Here is an 18911-nt window from a genome sequence, read left to right as displayed (position 1 = left end):
ATGGGTCAGTGATGTCCCTCTGTTCGTATGTCTGCAGAACTGACCTTGCATATCGTGCGGCCTCTGCATCACGTCTACCTTTACATTCAATCCGCCCCGCGTCCGTAATCTGCAGGTATCTCCCGTTCCTCGCGGCACAAGCGTTCGCATACTGGTGCCCAACGCCCCCACTACCGCAAGAAGAGAAAATTCGAGCTCGGTCGCCAGGCTGCCAGCACCAAGCTTGGCCCCAAGCGCATCCACACTGTCCGTGTTCGTGGCGGTAACCTCAAGTACCGCGCTCTCCGTCTCGACTCTGGTAACTTCGCATGGGGCAGCGAGTCTGTCACAAGGAAGACCCGTATCATCGGTGTCGTAAGTCTTGTCTCGATTAAGCACTCCTCATTGGTTCTCCCGGCATGACATGCAATTTGCACGCACTGCCCAATCCCGTCCCTGCCCTCTTTTTCCTACGGGAACATGCTAACAAAAATTGTCTCGACGCTTTCTCGCGCAGGTTTACAACGCGTCCAACAATGAGCTTGTCCGGACGAACACTCTCGTCAAGAATGCCATCATCCAGGTCGATGCGGCCCCTTTCCGCCAGTGGTACGAGGCCCACGTACGTGACAGACCGTGTCTGCTATGTGATGCGTTTTTCTGTCGAGCTGACGCTACGATTCCCACAGTACGCCCAACCCGTGACGAAGAAGGGTGGAAAGAAGGATGCTGCTGCTGAGGGCGAGGAGGAGAAAAAGCAGTCCAAGCATGTCGTGCGCAAGCTGGAGGAGCGGAAGAAGGGTACGTCGCTGCTGCTGCATGTGTGGGTGATTGGACCTGATGATGTGCGGATGGTTGTGACATGAAGATGCCAAGATCGACCCTCTGCTTGAGACGCAATTTGCGGCGGGGCGGTTGTACGCTGCGATCAGCAGCCGACCTGGCCAGTCGGGTCGGGCGGACGGGTACATTCTGGAAGGCCGGGAACTCGAGGTGCGTACGGTGGCGCGTGGGGGAGAGAAGACAAGTTGCATACTAACATGTATCACATGGGATGGCAGTTCTACCTGAGGAAGATCAGGACGGGCAAGCAGAAGCACGCACATGCGGCATAAGGAGTCGCGTGATGTGTGGGGACTGCAGTGCGAGAGGCCGTCTGGGCGGATGTGGGACGGAGACGTGCGAGCTGGCTGGGTGTATGCATGAAAACCGCCGATATGATGACGACGCCGACGCATGTTGCTGCTGGTACTATTGCACCTACTGTATGATGAGTATGTTCCGTCCATGCGATGCTACCGATCGGAAAGTGTGACTGCTAGGATGTACATTGTAAGATGCGACCACAGTATCGTGAGCGTTGCCATGTGCGTGGGCCGTGCATGCGCGCGTGGTACGGCGTCGGGGAGAGAGAGTCGCAGTGAGTGAGCGCCGGTGCAGACGCTCAGGGCGGACCGCAGTGGCCTTGTCCCGAACGGTCTCAGCTCACGGCCAGCGCGGCTGAGTGCGTTGTCCGCGTCTGCGCCCGCTTCTCTCTCCTCTCTCCATCTTCCTCCGCCCCATCCTCCCGCCTCTCCTCACCCCCTCGCGCAGGGCCTTTTTGCCCACCATGCCTCCCGCGATCGCGGGCTCCACGTCCTCCGTCCTCAAGGGCGCATGGCGCCCAACCAAGATCATGAACATGCGCGACCTGTCGCGCGACGACGATTTCCTCAGCCACCTGCTCGTTGAGAAACTCGGCACAGGCGGCTTTCCTCTCGTCGTCCACAAGATGGACCCCTCCAGGAGGCTCCCCAAGACTGACCCGGAGGACCTCATGAAGATTGTCCGACGTGTGAGTCTCTCCCCGTCTTCTTCACGACCCACTGACGTCTTACGATCCGTCCTTGCCTCCCCGCATCCTCACCTCCCCACATTCTCCCCCAACAGCTCGTCGCCTTCAAGGGCCCCAGTCAGACCGCTATCCGCCAAGCCGTAGACGATCTCCTATCGTACGCCAGTCCCTCTCTTCTCCTTCCCAACCACAGCCACAGCTCACTTTTCCCCTCTTTCTCCCGCGCAGCCTCGCCGCTGTACGTTACTATGTCCGATCTTACACTCAGAAGCAAATCAACGCGTTCGCCACGTATGTCGCCACCCTCCCATTCCATCACACACGCGCGTTCCCTGACGCGCTTCCTCCCTCTCTAGCCACGCCTCCCGCTACTTTGAGCTCTACCTGCCCTCTGGTTCCATCGAGATCGCCCACACCTCCCGCTACTCCCATCGCACCGGCAAGTCGGAGTTATGCATTCTCGCCACCCGCCCTCTGGTTCCTGGAACCGTGATCTCCGAGCTCAAGGGCTCCATGGCCGACTTGACCGAAGAGGAGGACAAAGAGCTCAAGGGCACTGACATCGGTCGCCCCGAAAGCGTCGGAATTCGTCGCGATTTCAGCGTCATCCATTCCAAACAGCTCAAGAAAAATCATCTATTCTTGGGTCCCGCCCGCTTTGTCAATGTGAGTGTTCGTCCTCTACCGCTTCCCAGCACATTCGCTTGGCCAATAATTCTTCCGTCTATGTGCTGATCATCTCACCTCCCGTGTCTTCCCTCATTACACGTCATTCACACTCGCACAGCATGACTGCGACCACAACGTCGAACTCTTTCGCGAAGGACGGTACATCACGTTTCGAGTCATCAAGCACATAGGCGTCGGAGAGGAAGTGACAGCGCACTATGGCGACGGATACTGTATGTACCTTTCACGGGCCCTTGCCAATCACGCCCCGTGACATTCGTGCCCTGACGTTTTTGCCGTTTTCTACGCAGTCGGTCGCAATAATCGCCACTGTCTCTGCCAGACCTGCGAGTTCAACGGCCGCGGTGGTTACGCGCCGCACAATGACGAAGAGGTTTCCGATTCTGGTTCCGCTCCTGACGGTTCGTCCTCGGATAACGAGGACGAGTCGGACTCAACGACAGACAATGAAGATGCGCCATTCCGCTCCGCCAGTGTCAACGTCAACGAGAGGCGGACTCGCCGCGGCGTGTATGCGGTCTTGCCCGACGAAGAAGACGACGCTTCTGACGCGGATGTCGAAGCTGAACTCGAAGCTGAGCCCGACGCCACATCGGAACTCACGTCTGCACCGCGCTCCAGTTCATCAGCACCAGGCCTCGCAGGTCCATCGAATCGCACAGGTCTCCTCACTCCTGACACCGAGACTCTCCCAGATGAAACCGGGTCCGCCTCAGCAGCGTCTACCCCTCGTAAAACAACGCCCACGTTCACCATCTCCACCCGTGCTCAGAAGGCTCGAGCTGCGTCCGAAACTGTCGGTGCGAGCATCAGCGGCACCGCCAGCGGGCAGGGCAAGGGCAAAGGCAAGGCGCGCGCCCCGAGCTCGCGCTCCGCATCGGCTGTTCGTCAACTCGAGACGCCTCCGCTCACGTCCGACAACGGTTCTGTCGCAGATGGCCCCACTCTTCGATCGTCCTCTCGTTTACGTGTCCGCGGGGACGCTGCGTCTTCTGCGTCGCGCGTCAGTACTCCCATGCGCGACCACAAGAGCAAGGCGCCAGCGTCCGCGCGCACGTCGACCGCCGACCTGGCAGACCTCAAAGGAAAGGGCAAAGAGGATCCCGAATCGGAAGGGCGTTTGTTGCGACGGCGTCCCGTCATGCCCGCCGCTCTCGACGCGCCCGACGCGCTTGCGAAGAAGCCGCAGGACGGCCCTCGAGGTGTAGATGGGAAGCTTCTTCCGACATGCATGACTTGCAAGAACGTGCTCCCCGTGATCTCTGTGGACGATAAGGTCGTATGGAACGGACTGCCGGAGAAGACGGGGAAAAGAGGGAGGCCTCGCAAGCAGGTTGAGCAGGAGTGCCCCAGGTGCGTCGCAATTTTTCATCAGTTGCATTGACGTGCCTAACTCTCGTGTAGATGTATGCGCCATCTTGCTATATACGCGGCTCGGTGGCCAGAGCGCATGCCCACGGACGGAACCCCGGCCTTCGTCCCTGCACCACGAGAGAATAGGAGCAACACGCCGGCCCATCCACCGCACAAGCCGCTCCCATCTCTCCATCACAAGCTGTCGAATGCTGCATTGGGCTCTCGCTCTGCCTCAGCCGTTGAGAAGCGACCACTCAAACGACAACGTACCGTGGAAGCCGAAGAGCCGGCGCCGGCGCCGAAAAGGCAGAAGGTCGCCACCACCTCTGCCTCTGCTTCCGCTTCTACAGCTACAGGTCGGCCGCGCGGACGTCCGCCGAAGAACAAGGTGGGCATGTCGACCAAGGCACGCGAGCTTCTAGGCGTCAGCGAGCGACGCAGCGGCCGCACGCGCGTACCGAGCCTCAAGCTTCGCGAGAGCGAGCCTCCGTCGAAAGGCAAGAGCTCACCTGTTGCTTCCTCGTCGAAGGCTCCTCTCTCTACCGCCTCAACCTCCTCTGCGTCTTCAAACTCTGACTCCTCCGACTCTCCTCTCAGCGCACCACACCGCGAGGCGAACGACCGCCATCACCTCCGCAGCCTCGGAAGCGCACTGCCGCCGGAACCGTCTACACCCGTGTCTATCAAGACGGAGGCCGCACCCAAGTTACCTACGCCAAAGTCGCTCGCAGTCGCATCGCAACCGCGCGAGGCGAACGGCAGATTTGGTAAAAAGGCGACGACCAACGGCCGATACCAGCGCAAGTTCTGCGTCGGCGCCGGTGGCCGGAAAATGGCGCGGGGACGGAGAACGAACAAGGTGCGGCCGAAGGCGACTGAGATGGTGCCGAGCGGAAACGTTGGAGTTGGTGATGAAGGGGAGGCGGCGAAGGTCCAGGCGGTCGAGGCAGCTGCGAGCGCCGGCAACGAGACGCCATCGCAGCTTCCGAAGCGGCCTCACTACGATCCGGGAGATGAAGACGAGGACGAGGACGAGGACGAGGAGCGAAGCAAGCGGCGCAAAGTGGATGCCGAGAGGGAGGATGAGCTGCTGGTACAGATCAAGACGGAAGGTGAAGAGGCGGACTTGTCTGTCGTATCGTATGAGGAGGAGGCGGAAGAGGAGGCAGACCCCCAACCGTTTCGGCGTCCACTCTTAACTGCGTCGAAGAGCGGAGCAGGCCTCCTTTCTAGGCCCAATCCTCTCACGTTTGCTCGCCGCAAGTGGACCTCGTCGGTCCCTCCCGAAGATCCAGAAGAGATCCTGGCCCCCGAAGACTTGTACTTGCCGCAGTCTTCCTCCACAGAGGACGACACCGACTTGCCGGTCACCCCGGAGGACGACGCCGACCATCCTGTTACTGTCGCTGACGATTCTGGCGACGCCGATCCTGCTGAATCAGATCAGCAGGAGGATCTAGGGAACGAGTCGGACGAAGACACGGAACGGATGTTTGTCCGTCCCAGACTCATGGTCAAATCTGCATACGCCGGGTCTCGGTCTATGGCCTATAAACCTAATCCACTCAATATGTCCAGGCGGCGATGGGGTCCCACCCCGTCCTCTGCGGCTGATCCGGACGAGTCCGGAGACCCGTCCGAGGGGAAAGCACTGTCGAGACCCACGATGCTTAGCTTCACGGACTTGTTCGAAGCTGATCCAGACGAAGCATCTGCCGGAACTGAAGACCCTGAGCCTGTTCATGGAAGCGTAGATCCTGACGTTTCTTCCGAAGAGGTAAGTTCAGCTCAACACCACGGCGGCGCTAGGTTAGTTGGTGGCGCTGACATCTGACGCTCCTACTCTAGGAGGGCTTCCGTGGTCCCAGCATATTATCGATCTACAAACCCGGCCGTCGGTCCTCGTCAGCGTCTTCTGCGCTGCTCGACTTAACTGACGATTCCGAGCAGATTGTCGAACGACTCGTGTCCGTCTCTGATGCTCCTCCTCTCAACGTGGATCCGAGACCCTCGTCAACCAACTCCCTCCCTCTCTGTAAGCCCCCCTCTCCTCAGAAGCCACCAAGCAAGACCTGGCAGCAGACCGTCTTGCTACCTATGAATGCGCCATTCCTTCATCATAGCACTACTCTCACGGTCACCTCGGACATTCCGCCAGCGCCCACTAAGCTCCTACGCGCGGGGTGGGACAATGGGAGCTCTGACGATGCGGACTGAACAGATCTTTTATCGTGTTTATTCCTCTGTTGCAGGGAACGTACCTGTCCCCTCTGTGCTTACGTCTGACAATGTGTTGAACACTAGAGCCTCAAGAACGATGACTGGCGCTTTCTTATTGCTCCTTATTGTACCGGTATCTCGCACGCTTCCTTTCCGGTTTGTCGACTCCGCATGTAACGACGCCTCTGCTTCAACGCTTACGTTCTGTTAGCATATACCTTCCATTTCCCTTTGTACATGTATCTAATACGTGCTCAAGTGCTGTCTTGAGCGGTCTAATATCGATCAGTGTTCGGCTCGGGTGGGACAGTCCGTATGGTGAGATAGATGCTTGGATCGCTGCTGTATTAGTACACCTGCTTTATGATCGTCTACTGCTGCCCATCTGGCTTCAATGAACTACGTCCTGCTCGCAAAATTTCATCGGTCGATAACAGGTTAACCGCGATGACGGAACTAAACGAGACACGTTAGCATATAGGGTCGGCGACAGTAGCATACAAATACCGACCATGAGTGGAGCATTTGCCGCTTCACGCGGTAGTTGTCCCATACGCCTTGCACAGTCGGGTCAAATGGCTCGCCCGACTCGAGGTCGATGCCAACTACGTTGCCATCAGCTGCCTCGTCCTGCAGCGCAACGGTCACGTCCTGTACGTCGTATCCACCATTCGCGGCAAGGGTCTTGGGGATGATGAGCAATGCCTCCGCGAAAGCCTGGACGCCCATCTTCGCCCGACCCTTCGCGCACTTCTTTACAGGTCCGTTGAGGTGCGCTGCGCACGCAACCTCGAACGCACCCGCACCGGGGATCAAAGCCTCGTCTTCGAGTGCGTTCTTGACCGCGCGGAGGCCATCGCGAAGCGCGTCCTGAGTCTGCTGGATGGTGTGCGGGTTGGGACCCTTGATAAGGAGCGTCACGCTCTTTGGATCCTTGACGTCCTCGACGAACGTGAATTTGTCCTCGCCGAGCGTGTGCTCATACACAAGCCCTGCCCATCCGAGGACGTCAGGCGTGAGATCATCGACCGAGTTTTGCGCGGTGCCTCCGCAGATCAGCTGCAATCTGCCGATACGATATGCTACGTCAGCTACGTGGACGAGAAAATGCGAGGCAGACGTCCTCACCGCTCCATGTTACGTCGCTTCGCGCGACGCAGGGCAAGGATACCGTTCTTCGCCAAGATATCCAAGCTGAGAGGATCGATGCCCTTTTGATTGATGACGACAAAGTTTTTCTTCTTCTCATTGCTGCCTACGGCCTGGTCACATACAAGGTTCTTGAGCTCGACGATCTTTTTGCACTTCGCGTCGGTGAACCGACGCTCCGACTCGACGAGCTTTTCCCTCTGCTCCGCTGAAGAGTAGAAGAATCCAGAGTTGACCTCCCTGGATGGCGCGATTGAGCTCTCTAGATCGAAGCACGAATCATACATATAAACGTACGTCTTCTCGTACTCCAGGCTGACGTTCAGGGTCAAGATATAAGCATTCTCAACGCGTTTGGGCATGTCGGGATGTCTTGCACCATGATCGAGGACGAGACCACGGATGAGCTGCGTTTCTGACGCAGTTCTGTGTTGCATCTTCATGATTTCGACCATGTGCAAGTCGATAGGCTCACGGAATTGATGAGGCGCATCTGCACGCAGACGTGAGCAGGGAGGTCACGCGTCAGATAGACGATCAAACCTGGGGAGGGATGAGGAGGTCGGATAGTGAGAACGGCATCCACAACTTCAGCAGCAAGCTGTTTCGCGAGGGCAGAGTTGACTTTGGTGGCCAGGGAAGTGTATGCGACATTGATGAGGGTAGCACGATCAAGGTTGACGGGTCTCTTGAACTTGTCGAGGAACTGCCATAGAGAACGCGTGAGTTGAGAAGCTATGAGAGATCCAAGAAGGGTGGGCACCTCGAGAGCCTCTTTCTTTGCGATGTCAAAGCCCTCTCCAATCACGGTTGGATGAACACCCTCGGAGATGTATCGATCGGCCTGCTTGAGTAGTTCGCCGACAAGGAGGACGACTGAGGTGGTGCCGTCTCCGACTTGATCATCCTGGGCGACAGCGGTGCGGGCAATCATGGCAGCGGTAGGGTTTTGGATCTGCATCTCGGAAAGGAGGACCTTGCCGTCCTTGGTCATTTTGATTTGGCCGGAACCGTCGACGAGCATCTTGAGGGTACCCCTCGGACCTATCTGATATGAGCGAGAATGTGGGATGCAGATGACAGAGTGTGTATACCGAGATTTCCCTTGACCACGTTTGCGAGGCCCATTGCACCAGTCGTGTTGACCTGGAGGGATGCGTAAATGTGAGTGCTTGTCTGATAAAGAAGAGAGCGATGCACGCACCTGAAGGGCAGCTGCCCTGCGGACACTCTCTGCCTTGGGATTGATGAGTTCGATGCTGGAAGACATGGCGAAGGGAGTTGGGGAAGACCGAGGACAGACGAGTGCAGAGACTGCACTCGCAGAGCGCAAGGCCAAAGATTCTGGCAAGCACCAGCGCGGCCCGGATTACGTCAGCTTGCCTCTTTCAGCTATGCATACCCAAAGGCCGCCCCAGTACTTGTACTCAGTCCGTAACTGCCACTCATGAAGTACTCTTTGTGCTCATGCCAGTGAACGGTTCCAAGCTACAGTGGTGCTCAAGTACTCTCAGCCTACCCTTTTCACGTCCGGTCCAGCTGCCCATGGTGGTTTTCTTGTTCTTTATGTTCAAATGTCTCCGAGTCCCCCTACTCACCGCCCAAGCAGACAGACACTCATCGACTCGTAGTTTCTGAGTCGCACCCCCCTGCGTCATCATACAATATTGCCTTTTAGCTCCCTTCGTGACCCAGCAGAACCTGCTGGTGCGGAGACAATGCTTCAGCGACCTCCCACTTCGCTCTTGGCTGTAGTTAGTCTCAGATGCGCAGCGGCAGTCAGACAAACCGCATGTCAATATCCACGTGCCCCCGCAGCATATCACTTCTACCTTGCTGTCGGCCAAGAGTCCAAGACCCATCAACATTCTGGAGCCAGTCCGCAAATGTATGCTCGTTGCCGTAACTGAGGTAACAGGTCCCTTAAATCTCATCCCGCCCCGCCTGGCTAATCGATCCAGCCCATAAGCATCGCAACGTTTCTCCACGACAACGCCTGCAGCCGTGTCCGGCCGTGTCCTCGCTAAGTACCAATTTGTACAGCTTGCTATAGGAACGGCCTCTAGTCTCGACCAAGACAGTCCGCGTGTCAACGTCCCGTGCGAGGGTTTTGCGCCGAACCTGGAACAGCCTCCTGTCCCCACTCAGCTCCCCCAACGTACAGCGTCCCTGAAACATTTCTTCTAGAAAGTCTGTTATGATCCTCTGGCGACGATCCTCATTGGTCGCTGCTGTCCAGCATGATTCTTTCCGGGCAAACGGCTATCATGGTCATAAGCTTGTAGTCCCTATTATTCAAGGAGCTTCCGCGACACGCGGTGTTCCCGCCCTAGAAGTCAGCTGCGAGCATCGAGTCTCGACGGCATAAATACTCGAACTCTCCACTGTCGCATTCTCACTTGTGCCCACAGGCTTACTCCCTCCGAGTGTTCCACCGTCCTTCCCCGCCCTAGAAGTCCGCAATGAGCACCACTGCTTTCCCACCCGTGCGCAAGGACCGTGTCCGCCTCATCGGCCTCATGGCCAAGAAACCCGGCCTCTCCGACGAGGAGTTCTTCAAGCACTGGCATGAGGTCCACGGCCCGCTGTTCACCAATCTCGAAGTCACGAAGAAGAACCTCCTCAAGTACGAACAGGTGCGGTCTCTCTCGTCGTTCGCCCCGACTGCTATTCGTCCCATAGTCGACAGAGCTCAACTGGCCTTACCATTCGCAGCATCACTACACGACCCAGTTTGAAGAGGGAGCCAAGGCGATGGGTTTCGACGTCGCTCCATACCGTGGCATTGCTCTTTTCGAGGCCGAGTCCTACGATAAGATTATGGAGATATTTGCGAGCGAAGAGTATAACGCCATCGGTCTCCCCGATGAGCAAAAATTCCTCGATCGCTCGAAGACGGGTTTCATCCCAGGTACCATCATCACATTCATTGACACGGATAAGAAGGCATAGAGGTACCCCAACGTTCCAGATACGTATGCATGAACAGGACTGATGTGGGATGCTCTTCCCCACAGCGTATGCACCTTAGTCACAACCCTGCGCCTGTACGATTGATGGACAAGGAGACATGACTAGACTCACGTAATGACCGTCTTTACGGCGCTGCTGCCTCACTATACTCCCTGTGTCAATATTGTCTTTCCATATCGCTGAACACCTGGTACTTGGCGCGTTTCAGCAAGGCCTCGGCCCTCGACTTCTGCTTGACAGTACCGGTGCCAACCTGACAGCAGGCTCTCTTCTTCATATTGAATGCCTACGTTTCTTTTCGACTATTCGTATTCTTCCTGCAGAGCCTGGTGGTCCTCCCCGGCGCCACTGAATCGATTCTGACATGCAGACTGGGTCCCGCGCGAACGCGTTGTCGGTGAGAGTGCTTACCTCATCCTGGCGCTGTGGGCTCGCTTGTGGCCAACTGCCCCTACGATGCCTACTGTGTGGTAAGTAGCTGTAGCTAAATTGGCTTCACAAAGGTATGTGTGTTCAGGGGTTCGTGGCCTACCTTCCTTGATAGCCTGGCCAGAAACTGAGTTATTATGTGATTCGGATGATGTCTCTGAATATCGCCGTCCGCAGACATTCACTAAGACATTTCAAGCGAACAGGACGCGTACAGGTTGATTTAAGTGGTTGAACTATGAGTACAAACAATAACGCGTGTACTACGACGGGTCAAGCAACGCATACAGCAGCAGTACCACACCGTACGAGCTAATGTCTTTTGCGGGACTACGTGACATAACTACAATATATGCGTCAAAAGCGCCTGTATAAGTCACTTGCAACATACATGCGCTTGAAGCTTACCGCAAATTCTGAGGCGGCGTGCGGGAGAGCCGCATGACGCTACAGGTCAATTATCGTAGCAAACGGACCTGCCAGGATTTGTGCATTCTCATGGTCAAAGAACTTGAGCTCGTCAGGGACGACAACGCGGAGGTATTCCTCGTCTTGGAAGATCTCGAAAATCTTCTCAAGTGTAGTTGCCTCGAAGATGGCGATTCCTCTGAAGGGCGACTTTGATTTGGCCAGTGACTGGGCAGCAATGACGTCGTCGTATTTGGGGTCGAGATGGAACTGCATAGAAACGCAGTGGATGAGTCCCAGACTCGTCTAAGACACTCGTCTGGATGGTCCGCTCACCTGTTCGTATTTCAGCAGATTCCGCTTTGCGATGGCAATGGATGAGAACACATTGGCGTGTACATCGAGCCAGTAGCGGTCGAACTCTTCGAAGCAGAGGCCAGGTTTGGGAGCCATGAGTACGGCAAGGCGTACACGGTCCTTTCGAAGGGTTGAGGCGGTGGAGTCGGTGTTGGAAGTGGAAGACATTAGCTGAAGTAGCGGTCGGGAGGCGCTATAATGGGATGGGAGCCTAATATCACGACAGCCAAACGGCCTCTTATACCAATCGACGTCTCTTCATCCTTCACACATATGGTTCGTCACAGTGCCGGGGGTGGTCGTTTGCAAATAGAGCAGGGCTCGGCGAAATCCAGATGCCGATGCGATCGTTTGTTCCCTCTTGTGAGGTGAGAGACCGAACGAATTTGCATGATTCGGGATGTGAACAGGGAACATACGGGCCTGCATCCATTTGCTAGAAGTACGTGCGAGAAGTTCTTTCAGCGCGAGTCGACCATGACGTACATTCGATCCGATGAGACTAGAAGCATACGTGTTGTTCGGCGAGGCCAGTCGTACATAGTAAGTCAGAATCCAGACTTACCCAGGAGCCACCTGAACAGATGTGGCCCAAGTGTCTCGTGAGTGGACCAAGCATTTCGTCCGTCCCTTTGCTGCCGAGCCTGGGAAGGGATTCAACGTGATAACGCGCACGAGTTGGGCCTTAGGAGCGATGGTCATCTCGCTATGCTAAAGTAGTCATGCAACTGTCTTCTGCGTGGAATGGGGATTCGCAGCTCAAGTGTTTGAAGGTGCGTTCGCAACTAAATCTACGACAAATCGCAGGCGGTCAACGGGCATGGATGATACTACTACCCGTAACGCTGACTAACAATTATGCCAGCACGGTACGATTTCAGCGCCATTCTGCCGGAGCTGTGGAGCATATGCTTCCTGCACCAACCTCTTGAAAACTGCGTGGTTTGCGTCCGACGGCGATCTCACGACACAAATATCTCCCGTAGACCGTCCGCGCATTTCCTACGTGAATGCTAGGCCGAAAATACAACAGTGATACGGAAGAACGCGCTATAGATGACGAGCACTCAGCTGATATGCATCGTTGGCAACAATACCATATCTCCCCGGTCCGTCGTATGCCTCCATGAACCAACTTCTCTATCGCGCGACTGACTTTAATCGACGCTCCAAGCAGCGATCACTTCGTCCAATGAGCGCATCGTCCATCCGGATCCCATAGTCGTTGACATCTGGGTCCCGGTTGCATGCAGGAGCTCCTTGATCCCTTGGTCCAAGACATCCGTGTCAGTAGTGCCATCGGGCGGCGGAGCGACGATGCACCGGTCGTGAGCGGATCGGGCGAGACTTCTGAGGACAACAAGCACCGTTGACACTGGTACGCTATTCCGCTGAAGATACCACGACAAGTGATGGGAAGCCATCCTCTCCGCGGACGACTCCTGTTGTCCGGTAATGCCCTCCCCACGAGCGTAGTGGGCGAGGAATGATTGAAACAGGGTCGTCGAGCGGATAGCGTCCAGATTGACGTCTAGAACGTGAAGAGTGCCCAGGAGTGTGTTCTCCCTTATCAGCGGAGGTCTACTGTTATTCTCCGTTCTCCCACTGAATCTGCGATCGTAAATTTTGCTATAAAAATCCGCGGCGAACCTGAGGTCTTGAAGTCGCATCGTGAAATAAGCCGACTCTGGGGACACGGTGCGTATGTGGAAGATGGAGAGATGTGATTGGAGGGTCTGCGGCTTGTCCTGAACGATGCTGTCGAGTAGTGCAGCGTGGCAGTATGACTGGAAGCGTCGTTCGTCCGGCGTCTCCCCGTCGTCCTTGCAAAAGCGGTCGGCGAAAGCGAGGAATAGCGGATCATTAGAGGAGGACGCAATGAAGTGGTGTAGATCGCTGGCGGGATGGGCTTTGAGATCAGTCGTCCTAGGGAAATCCAGCGTCGCCGCATCACCTGTGGAGGATCCAGAGCGCACGAACAAGCTTCGGCTACCCTTGGGATCCTCCATGTAGCTGAGGAACGCTGTACGTCGCTTCACGAATAGTGTTTGACTGCGCAAGAGGCAGTCCCTGTGACGCGGCGAGTTGGCAATATCCAGGTAAAAGGGCCAGTATCGCGGAGTATCTACTCTGATCGAGACTAGCTTGTCGACCTCTGGTACCAGCGTGGGTGCAATGAGCTGAACATTGCCAATCTCCTTTCCATCCCTGATCTTGATCTTGACTGGGACGTAGACGACCTCTCGCGAATCGACGTCCCTGGCCACGAGGCATCTTGGTTCAACAGCGAGAACCCAGAGATGGCGATAAGCTTGCAGATAGCTCTTGTTATCGGAGGAGACGGGAGCGAATCGAGGGTAAAAGGCTGCAATCAAACACGCAATAGCAGCGTCCGAAGTCCCGAGGGTGTAGCGCCCGCCGCCCAGGAAGAGAAGACCGATAGACATGTGGTTGGCAACATGACAACCATAGCGTATAGGATGGTTGTACATTCCGTAAGCATATCGTAAACGTCGGAGGCAGTTGATCTCCCCGGTGCCAGCCATGACCATAGTAAGGCTGACGGAGATGAGGTTGAGGCCTTCCCGTATCGCGGAGCGCTTAATACGCTGGTCATACGCCATACCTGGGAACAGATGTGGGTGAGAACGAACAATGAATTGGAAAGCACGCACTGTTGGTGTATGCCAGTTGACTAAACATGTCGTAATATTGGACCAGGAGGAGGTATGCTTCTTCGCGGGCCGTCCCAGCGTACTTCAACGCTATGGCAAAACAGGAGCCAGCGAGAAGGTTGTAGTAAGCCAGCTCGTAGCCGTCGTCCACCTGTTTCCCCCGAAACCGTGCGTCCATAGCGGCCTTGACCGCAGAAGGCAGTTGGCCCATGAGCCAAGCTTTCGTCGGCTGGATGGTGTTCCACATGATAATCGCACGAGCCATCGCCCTGAGCATGAGAAAGCTGGGTTGAATCTGGTTAATCGCTTCGAGCGTGTCCGGGATCGTGAGGATGTCTGCCACGTCTTGACGCTCTGTGCGTAGATACATCAAGGCCAAGGTGACGGTGGCCGCAGGAGACGTCAAGTTGACGTCGAACGTCGGACGAGCAGGCCTCCCGTTGTCTACCAAACGAGGCTCCCCATGGATGAGTAGGCGTAGACGTCTCTGGATAACCAGATCCGCAGGGATAGAGGATCCCTTCCCAAGCAAGACCATGCCACAAGCCAGGGCGGCAGAGAGGGTGTAGGCTTCACGGTACTCGTTGCTGATGTCAGGCTGGTAGAGGTCTCGCCTGCTGATCTGATTCAGGCATACTTCCGCCATCCGACGGTGCTTCGTTCCCATGTACAGAAGACCGATGCCCATCAGTCCAGCCGACTGCGTGATGAGGGGTACATTGAGGTCCACGTCAGGGGTAGGCAGCAATGCAGGCGTATGGACCGCGATGAGTTTCGTCACATGTCGGTTGCTGGTACCTACGTTAGCTGCAGCGAGACCCAGGAGGACGCCAATGGACGTCATATCGTGCTTGGGCGTAAGATAGCCGAAGGTGTGCCAAGTGAGCATCTCTCGTAGATGACCTGTGAGGCCGAGGGCGTAAAGGAAGCCGGCGTGTTCAGGGGTCAGCTCGCTGGGCTTGTTGAACTTGATCCAAGAACTCTCTACGGACTGAGCCTGGGCAGAGATGCGTAGGCCAGCCGCAACACCGTTGTGGAATTCGCCCCAGTTTAAGCACTCCGGCGGAATCTTGCCACCCTCGGGGGCGAGTAATAGATTGCCTGGCTGTATGCGCACAGAAAACTCGAACTTGGGAATCGCGAAGGACTCCTTCGTCACTATCGGGATGGTCCCAAAAGTGAAGAGCGCACGTCCCAGCGGCAGCGCAAGAGTCCGTTCGGTCATTCTGATGACTTGGTGCTGCTGTTCCCGCAATTGCTCTGCCTCACTACGGAAACGCGTACTGTTAGCATGGAAACAGCAACGCCACACGGCAACTACGCACTTGAGCTCTGGCCTTTCTATGGCACGTATGTGGGGGATAGTAGCCGAGCAAAGCATACGCGCAATCTCTTCAAGCCGCCTGTCTTGTCCAAAGCGGATCCGCGTGAAGTCGTTCGTGTCGAGCTCTACGCCCGTGGTCTTCGTCGGATCCTTGGAAACGACGCGATGGACATCTTCGATTAGCTGACGACATGTCTTGCGAGGGACGCTTGGATGCTAAAAGTTCACAATCAGGGTCATGCTGCCTGAGCTCGAGCGTTCAAGGCCGCTCACCAAGATCTCTCGCACGGAGCGATACCCGCTGTTCGCGAAGACGGCTGGATTCGAGCTGAAGCCTTCTGCCAAGTCGTTTCTGCCAATGAGCTGATAGATCGGCACAGACCAGTCGCCGGCAGGTGAAAGCTGGGCTGTTCGCAACGCCTCCCGCAACGGGGCGGACACACCAAGAGAGAGGTTCTGCAGAATGGTGGGAGTGATTCCAGTCTCCTCCATGGCACGCAAGCCTGCCTCGGCGCGCTTCCGGATGTCAGGCGTCTTCCCATCCGACAAAGCCATGTAGATCCTGTTCAAGGCCTGCAAATGAGTGAGCGGTTCCTGGCGCCCGAACACGAAAGCTGCGGGATATCCATAAAGTGTGTGCAAGTTCCAGCTCTCTAGCCAAGGGAGCGTCCACTCCGGGTTATTGATGCGCCCGTAGAGAATGCTCGACATGTCCGCAGGCCACACGGGCAGGCGGTCGTCGATGTATTCTGGCACTGCGGGATGACAAGGGATGAGGAGTTGACGCAAGTTAAGTCACAGGATATGCGTACCTGTCGCTGAAGGAATAGGCCATGCCTGCATAGCATTGGGGCAAAATCGCTTCCAGTAGTCCGCCCATTCCGGACGGACGATCATAGCGAGCCGACAAATCAGTGGCGTCAGTCGAGGGAGGCCCTCGTAGCTGGGGAGGAATACTCTTTTTTCTTCTGCAACGAGGTGTAGAACGTGTAGTGCAGCGCTGACAAGGGGATGCGGTTTGCTCGAAGGTTTTCGCCAGTTCTCGGCAGGTCGAGGACCAGGGAGCTGCAGCTTCCGGAGAACTGGATCTTCTTGGAATTTGTCGAACGACTCCGTCGCCGAGAGCCGGATCCAAGGATCGTCTGCGAGACGCGTCTCAAGAGGTCCTTCCGTCTCAAGGCCAAGTGTTTGCAGCAAACTGGTCTCGAAAATCTTGAACTCGACTCCAATGATGAACGAAAAACCTGTTGCAGCCCATTCCGCCATGAACGTTCGATGAAGAATGAAGAACATGTCTGCTGGAAAGACGAACGAAAGCATGAGGAGGCAATCGGAGACCAAATGATCCCGAGGAATCAGATCTAACGAGACGCGGACGGTCGACTCATCGGAAAGTTGCAAGGACACAGAGGAGTACACAGGATTAGCGAGCCCAACGACATGCGACTTGTTTGGACCTTTGATAAAGCGTCCATGGCGGATCACCGGCAGCTTCACGGAGAGTGGTAGCTCGAATGTCCCGTGAACCAGTAGAGCGAGCTTCCCGTCCGGCTTCAACAGAAGCAGATCGGCTACGAAGTCGCGGGTCGCGCGGACGGTTGCAATAGCGAGTGCAGGAAGCCGCGTCAGGGGCTGAACGCCCATCGTCAGGTCGTCTCGCCTCTCGAGTGCATATATCAGCACAGTAGCCGTCGCGCGAAAGCAGATACCCAGGAGAGACCGGGTCTTCTTGCCATCCCATCGCTCGTCAAACGCGGCGACAGAGATGTTCTCATAATCAGCGATGCTATCCGAAGCGATGTTAATAATTCAAAAACAGCAGAAGGGGCACGTACTCACGCAGCCTCCGGTAGGGTCTCTTCGTGAAGTTTCTCAGCCCAGAACTGGGACTGCATGCGCTTCTCCTCTGCAGGGTCGGGGACGTCATCCAGATTGACAGGTTCAGACGCCCTCCATGTGTTCAAGTCAAGCTTGCCGGATGGATCCGTCTTCAGTGGGAAAGGAGGGTTCCAGTGAGACTTTTTTGAGAGGTCTCCTCCTACGACTCCGCCCATCAGCTCTTCCATAGTCGTAGTCGTCGTGAGGGTTGGTGCCAATCCCGGAACAGCAGATGTTCGTTTTGTGTCTGGTCGACCTGGAGATAGGTGGAGGTCGTCTGTCGTCGCGTTGGACTGTCGAAGGTGGGCGGACGTGTTCCCCGACATCGAGGAACGTTTTGCGTGCTGAGCGTGCGTGGTCGGACGGGCATTAGACTTCCTTGAGCTAGGAGGCGGCGGGGCATAGACATATCGCCAGATAGTGACACGGTTGAGCTCTGCATTGAGCGTAACGATGAGCTTGTCGGTCAACTTCCAAGCATGCTGGGACACCCAAATGATACGCTCATCGGGTGGCAGGGAGACCGGATCAGAGTAATAGTCGGGCTTCAACTCCAAAGGAACACCAGCATAGTCGCCCTTGATTCCGTCTGTCAGGCCGATGGCAGCAGGCTCTGAGAAGGGGCTGGTGAGGGTGAAGATGGTGGTGATTCCGGCTTGACCAGACTGCTTGATCTCCTCAAGCTCCCAGGTATCGACGACACGCTGGATGAAGAGACCGTGGGGTTCGACCGGCCAGGCGCGTCGGACGAGAAACGGCAGATTGAGAGTGTGTTCGGATCCGTTGTCCATGTAGATCTTGGTCTGGCCACGGACAAAGACGAAGACGCCTCTGGTACGCTCCTCTCGGTCTTCCTCCCGTTTCTTTTCCATGCGAGCGCGTGCGAAGGCACCGAAGATGGGTCTCTCACTGGGATCAATATCGAGCGGCATCTTCTCGCTAGGATCCTCTCGGTAGTAGGCGGGGGTGGAGGGAGTAGATGTGTGGACAAGGCTGGACTGGAACAACCACCCGATACATGCCCATTGGACAGGGTCTGCAAAAGACCACTTCTTGTGGAGGACACCTCCTTGGGTCAGAGTGACGGTCGAGGAGTCCCAGGTGAGGACCTCGTCTCCGGTCGCGCCGTCTGCGCTTGGGGAATAATAGATGGACTGGGTGGAAGGGTCCTGACCGCGAGCGGCTCGGAGAGATTTGCGGATTGAGCGGAGGAGAGGTGAGTCGCTGTCGGAAGCCAGAGGTCTTGACACGGCATTCCGAGCGAAGTATGGAGGAGACGGAGGGGTGTGAAAGGCGAGGGGCAGCTCGATCGGCTGTAAGTGGGAGGTGGACATACTTGCGCTACCTAGGCAGACGGGACTCCAGGGCCTGCTCGCACGGGAGATGGACAGGATCTGAGAACTGACAGCTTGTGGCTTTGGTGGTGCAGAGGCGCGTTTGTGAATTGCTTGTGGATGAGAAGGGCTCGTGCTAACCACGAAGCGGTCAACAATGGGACGAATGGACTGAGTGCATACAAGCCGACCGTTAGAGATACGGTGGCGGAAGACTATGGTGGACTGGAGGTGAACGGGGAGGCGGGCGATGAGGCGAGTGGCTGAAGCAGCAGAAGCGAACGCGTCGCGTGGGGGCGCGTCAG

The 18911-nt window shown here is 56.3% G+C and overlaps 7 protein-coding genes across 7 annotated transcripts; 4 read left to right on the top strand and 3 right to left on the bottom strand.

Annotated features, from left to right (window-relative positions):
- On the top strand, nucleotides 1-1094 carry DICSQDRAFT_143863 (ribosomal protein S8e; the record flags this gene model as incomplete). Its single annotated transcript, XM_007361755.1, has 6 exons — nucleotides 1-4; nucleotides 116-354; nucleotides 497-601; nucleotides 669-780; nucleotides 848-972; nucleotides 1041-1094. 6 exons carry the CDS (start codon nucleotides 1-3, stop codon nucleotides 1092-1094), a joined length of 639 nt encoding a protein of 212 aa, XP_007361817.1.
- Nucleotides 1095-1750: 656 nt separating this feature from the next.
- Nucleotides 1751-2852, top strand: DICSQDRAFT_38056 (SET domain-containing protein; the record flags this gene model as incomplete). Its single annotated transcript, XM_007361754.1, has 6 exons — nucleotides 1751-1813; nucleotides 1909-1970; nucleotides 2042-2104; nucleotides 2170-2479; nucleotides 2601-2715; nucleotides 2794-2852. Coding segments are annotated over 6 exons (672 nt in total), but the record flags the coding sequence as incomplete, so codon positions are not given.
- Nucleotides 2853-3485: 633 nt separating this feature from the next.
- On the top strand, nucleotides 3486-3887 carry DICSQDRAFT_51721 (uncharacterized protein; the record flags this gene model as incomplete). Its single annotated transcript, XM_007361753.1, has 1 exon — nucleotides 3486-3887. A coding segment is annotated over one exon (402 nt), but the record flags the coding sequence as incomplete, so codon positions are not given.
- A 2488-nt stretch (nucleotides 3888-6375) lies between these two features.
- DICSQDRAFT_152447 (chaperonin-containing T-complex zeta subunit Cct6) lies at nucleotides 6376-8551 on the bottom strand. Its single transcript, XM_007361752.1, has 8 exons — nucleotides 8433-8551; nucleotides 8323-8374; nucleotides 7992-8272; nucleotides 7772-7934; nucleotides 7526-7721; nucleotides 7208-7468; nucleotides 6591-7145; nucleotides 6376-6535 (listed from the first exon to the last, which is right to left on the bottom strand). Exons 1-8 carry the CDS (start codon nucleotides 8496-8498, stop codon nucleotides 6451-6453), a joined length of 1659 nt encoding a protein of 552 aa, XP_007361814.1. The 5' UTR covers nucleotides 8499-8551; the 3' UTR covers nucleotides 6376-6450.
- A 558-nt stretch (nucleotides 8552-9109) lies between these two features.
- Nucleotides 9110-10563, top strand: DICSQDRAFT_152446 (uncharacterized protein). Its single transcript, XM_007361751.1, has 3 exons — nucleotides 9110-9139; nucleotides 9198-9864; nucleotides 9944-10563. Exons 2-3 carry the CDS (start codon nucleotides 9691-9693, stop codon nucleotides 10178-10180), a joined length of 411 nt encoding a protein of 136 aa, XP_007361813.1. The 5' UTR covers nucleotides 9110-9139; nucleotides 9198-9690; the 3' UTR covers nucleotides 10181-10563.
- A 526-nt stretch (nucleotides 10564-11089) lies between these two features.
- On the bottom strand, nucleotides 11090-11527 carry DICSQDRAFT_42028 (uncharacterized protein; the record flags this gene model as incomplete). Its single annotated transcript, XM_007361750.1, has 2 exons — nucleotides 11090-11308; nucleotides 11375-11527. Coding segments are annotated over 2 exons (372 nt in total), but the record flags the coding sequence as incomplete, so codon positions are not given.
- Nucleotides 11528-12145: 618 nt separating this feature from the next.
- DICSQDRAFT_79114 (uncharacterized protein) lies at nucleotides 12146-18513 on the bottom strand. Its single transcript, XM_007361749.1, has 6 exons — nucleotides 17234-18513; nucleotides 16207-17180; nucleotides 15668-16149; nucleotides 15396-15610; nucleotides 14071-15338; nucleotides 12146-14021 (listed from the first exon to the last, which is right to left on the bottom strand). Exons 1-6 carry the CDS (start codon nucleotides 18202-18204, stop codon nucleotides 12553-12555), a joined length of 5379 nt encoding a protein of 1792 aa, XP_007361811.1. The 5' UTR covers nucleotides 18205-18513; the 3' UTR covers nucleotides 12146-12552.
- Nucleotides 18514-18911: the final 398 nt, after the last annotated feature.

This window comes from Dichomitus squalens (assembly GCF_000275845.1).
Source record: "Dichomitus squalens LYAD-421 SS1 unplaced genomic scaffold DICSQscaffold_3, whole genome shotgun sequence".
NCBI lineage: Eukaryota > Fungi > Basidiomycota > Agaricomycetes > Polyporales > Polyporaceae > Dichomitus > Dichomitus squalens.
The sequence above is the reverse complement of the archived record's forward strand: the minus strand, read 5'-3'. Positions and strand labels throughout refer to the sequence as shown.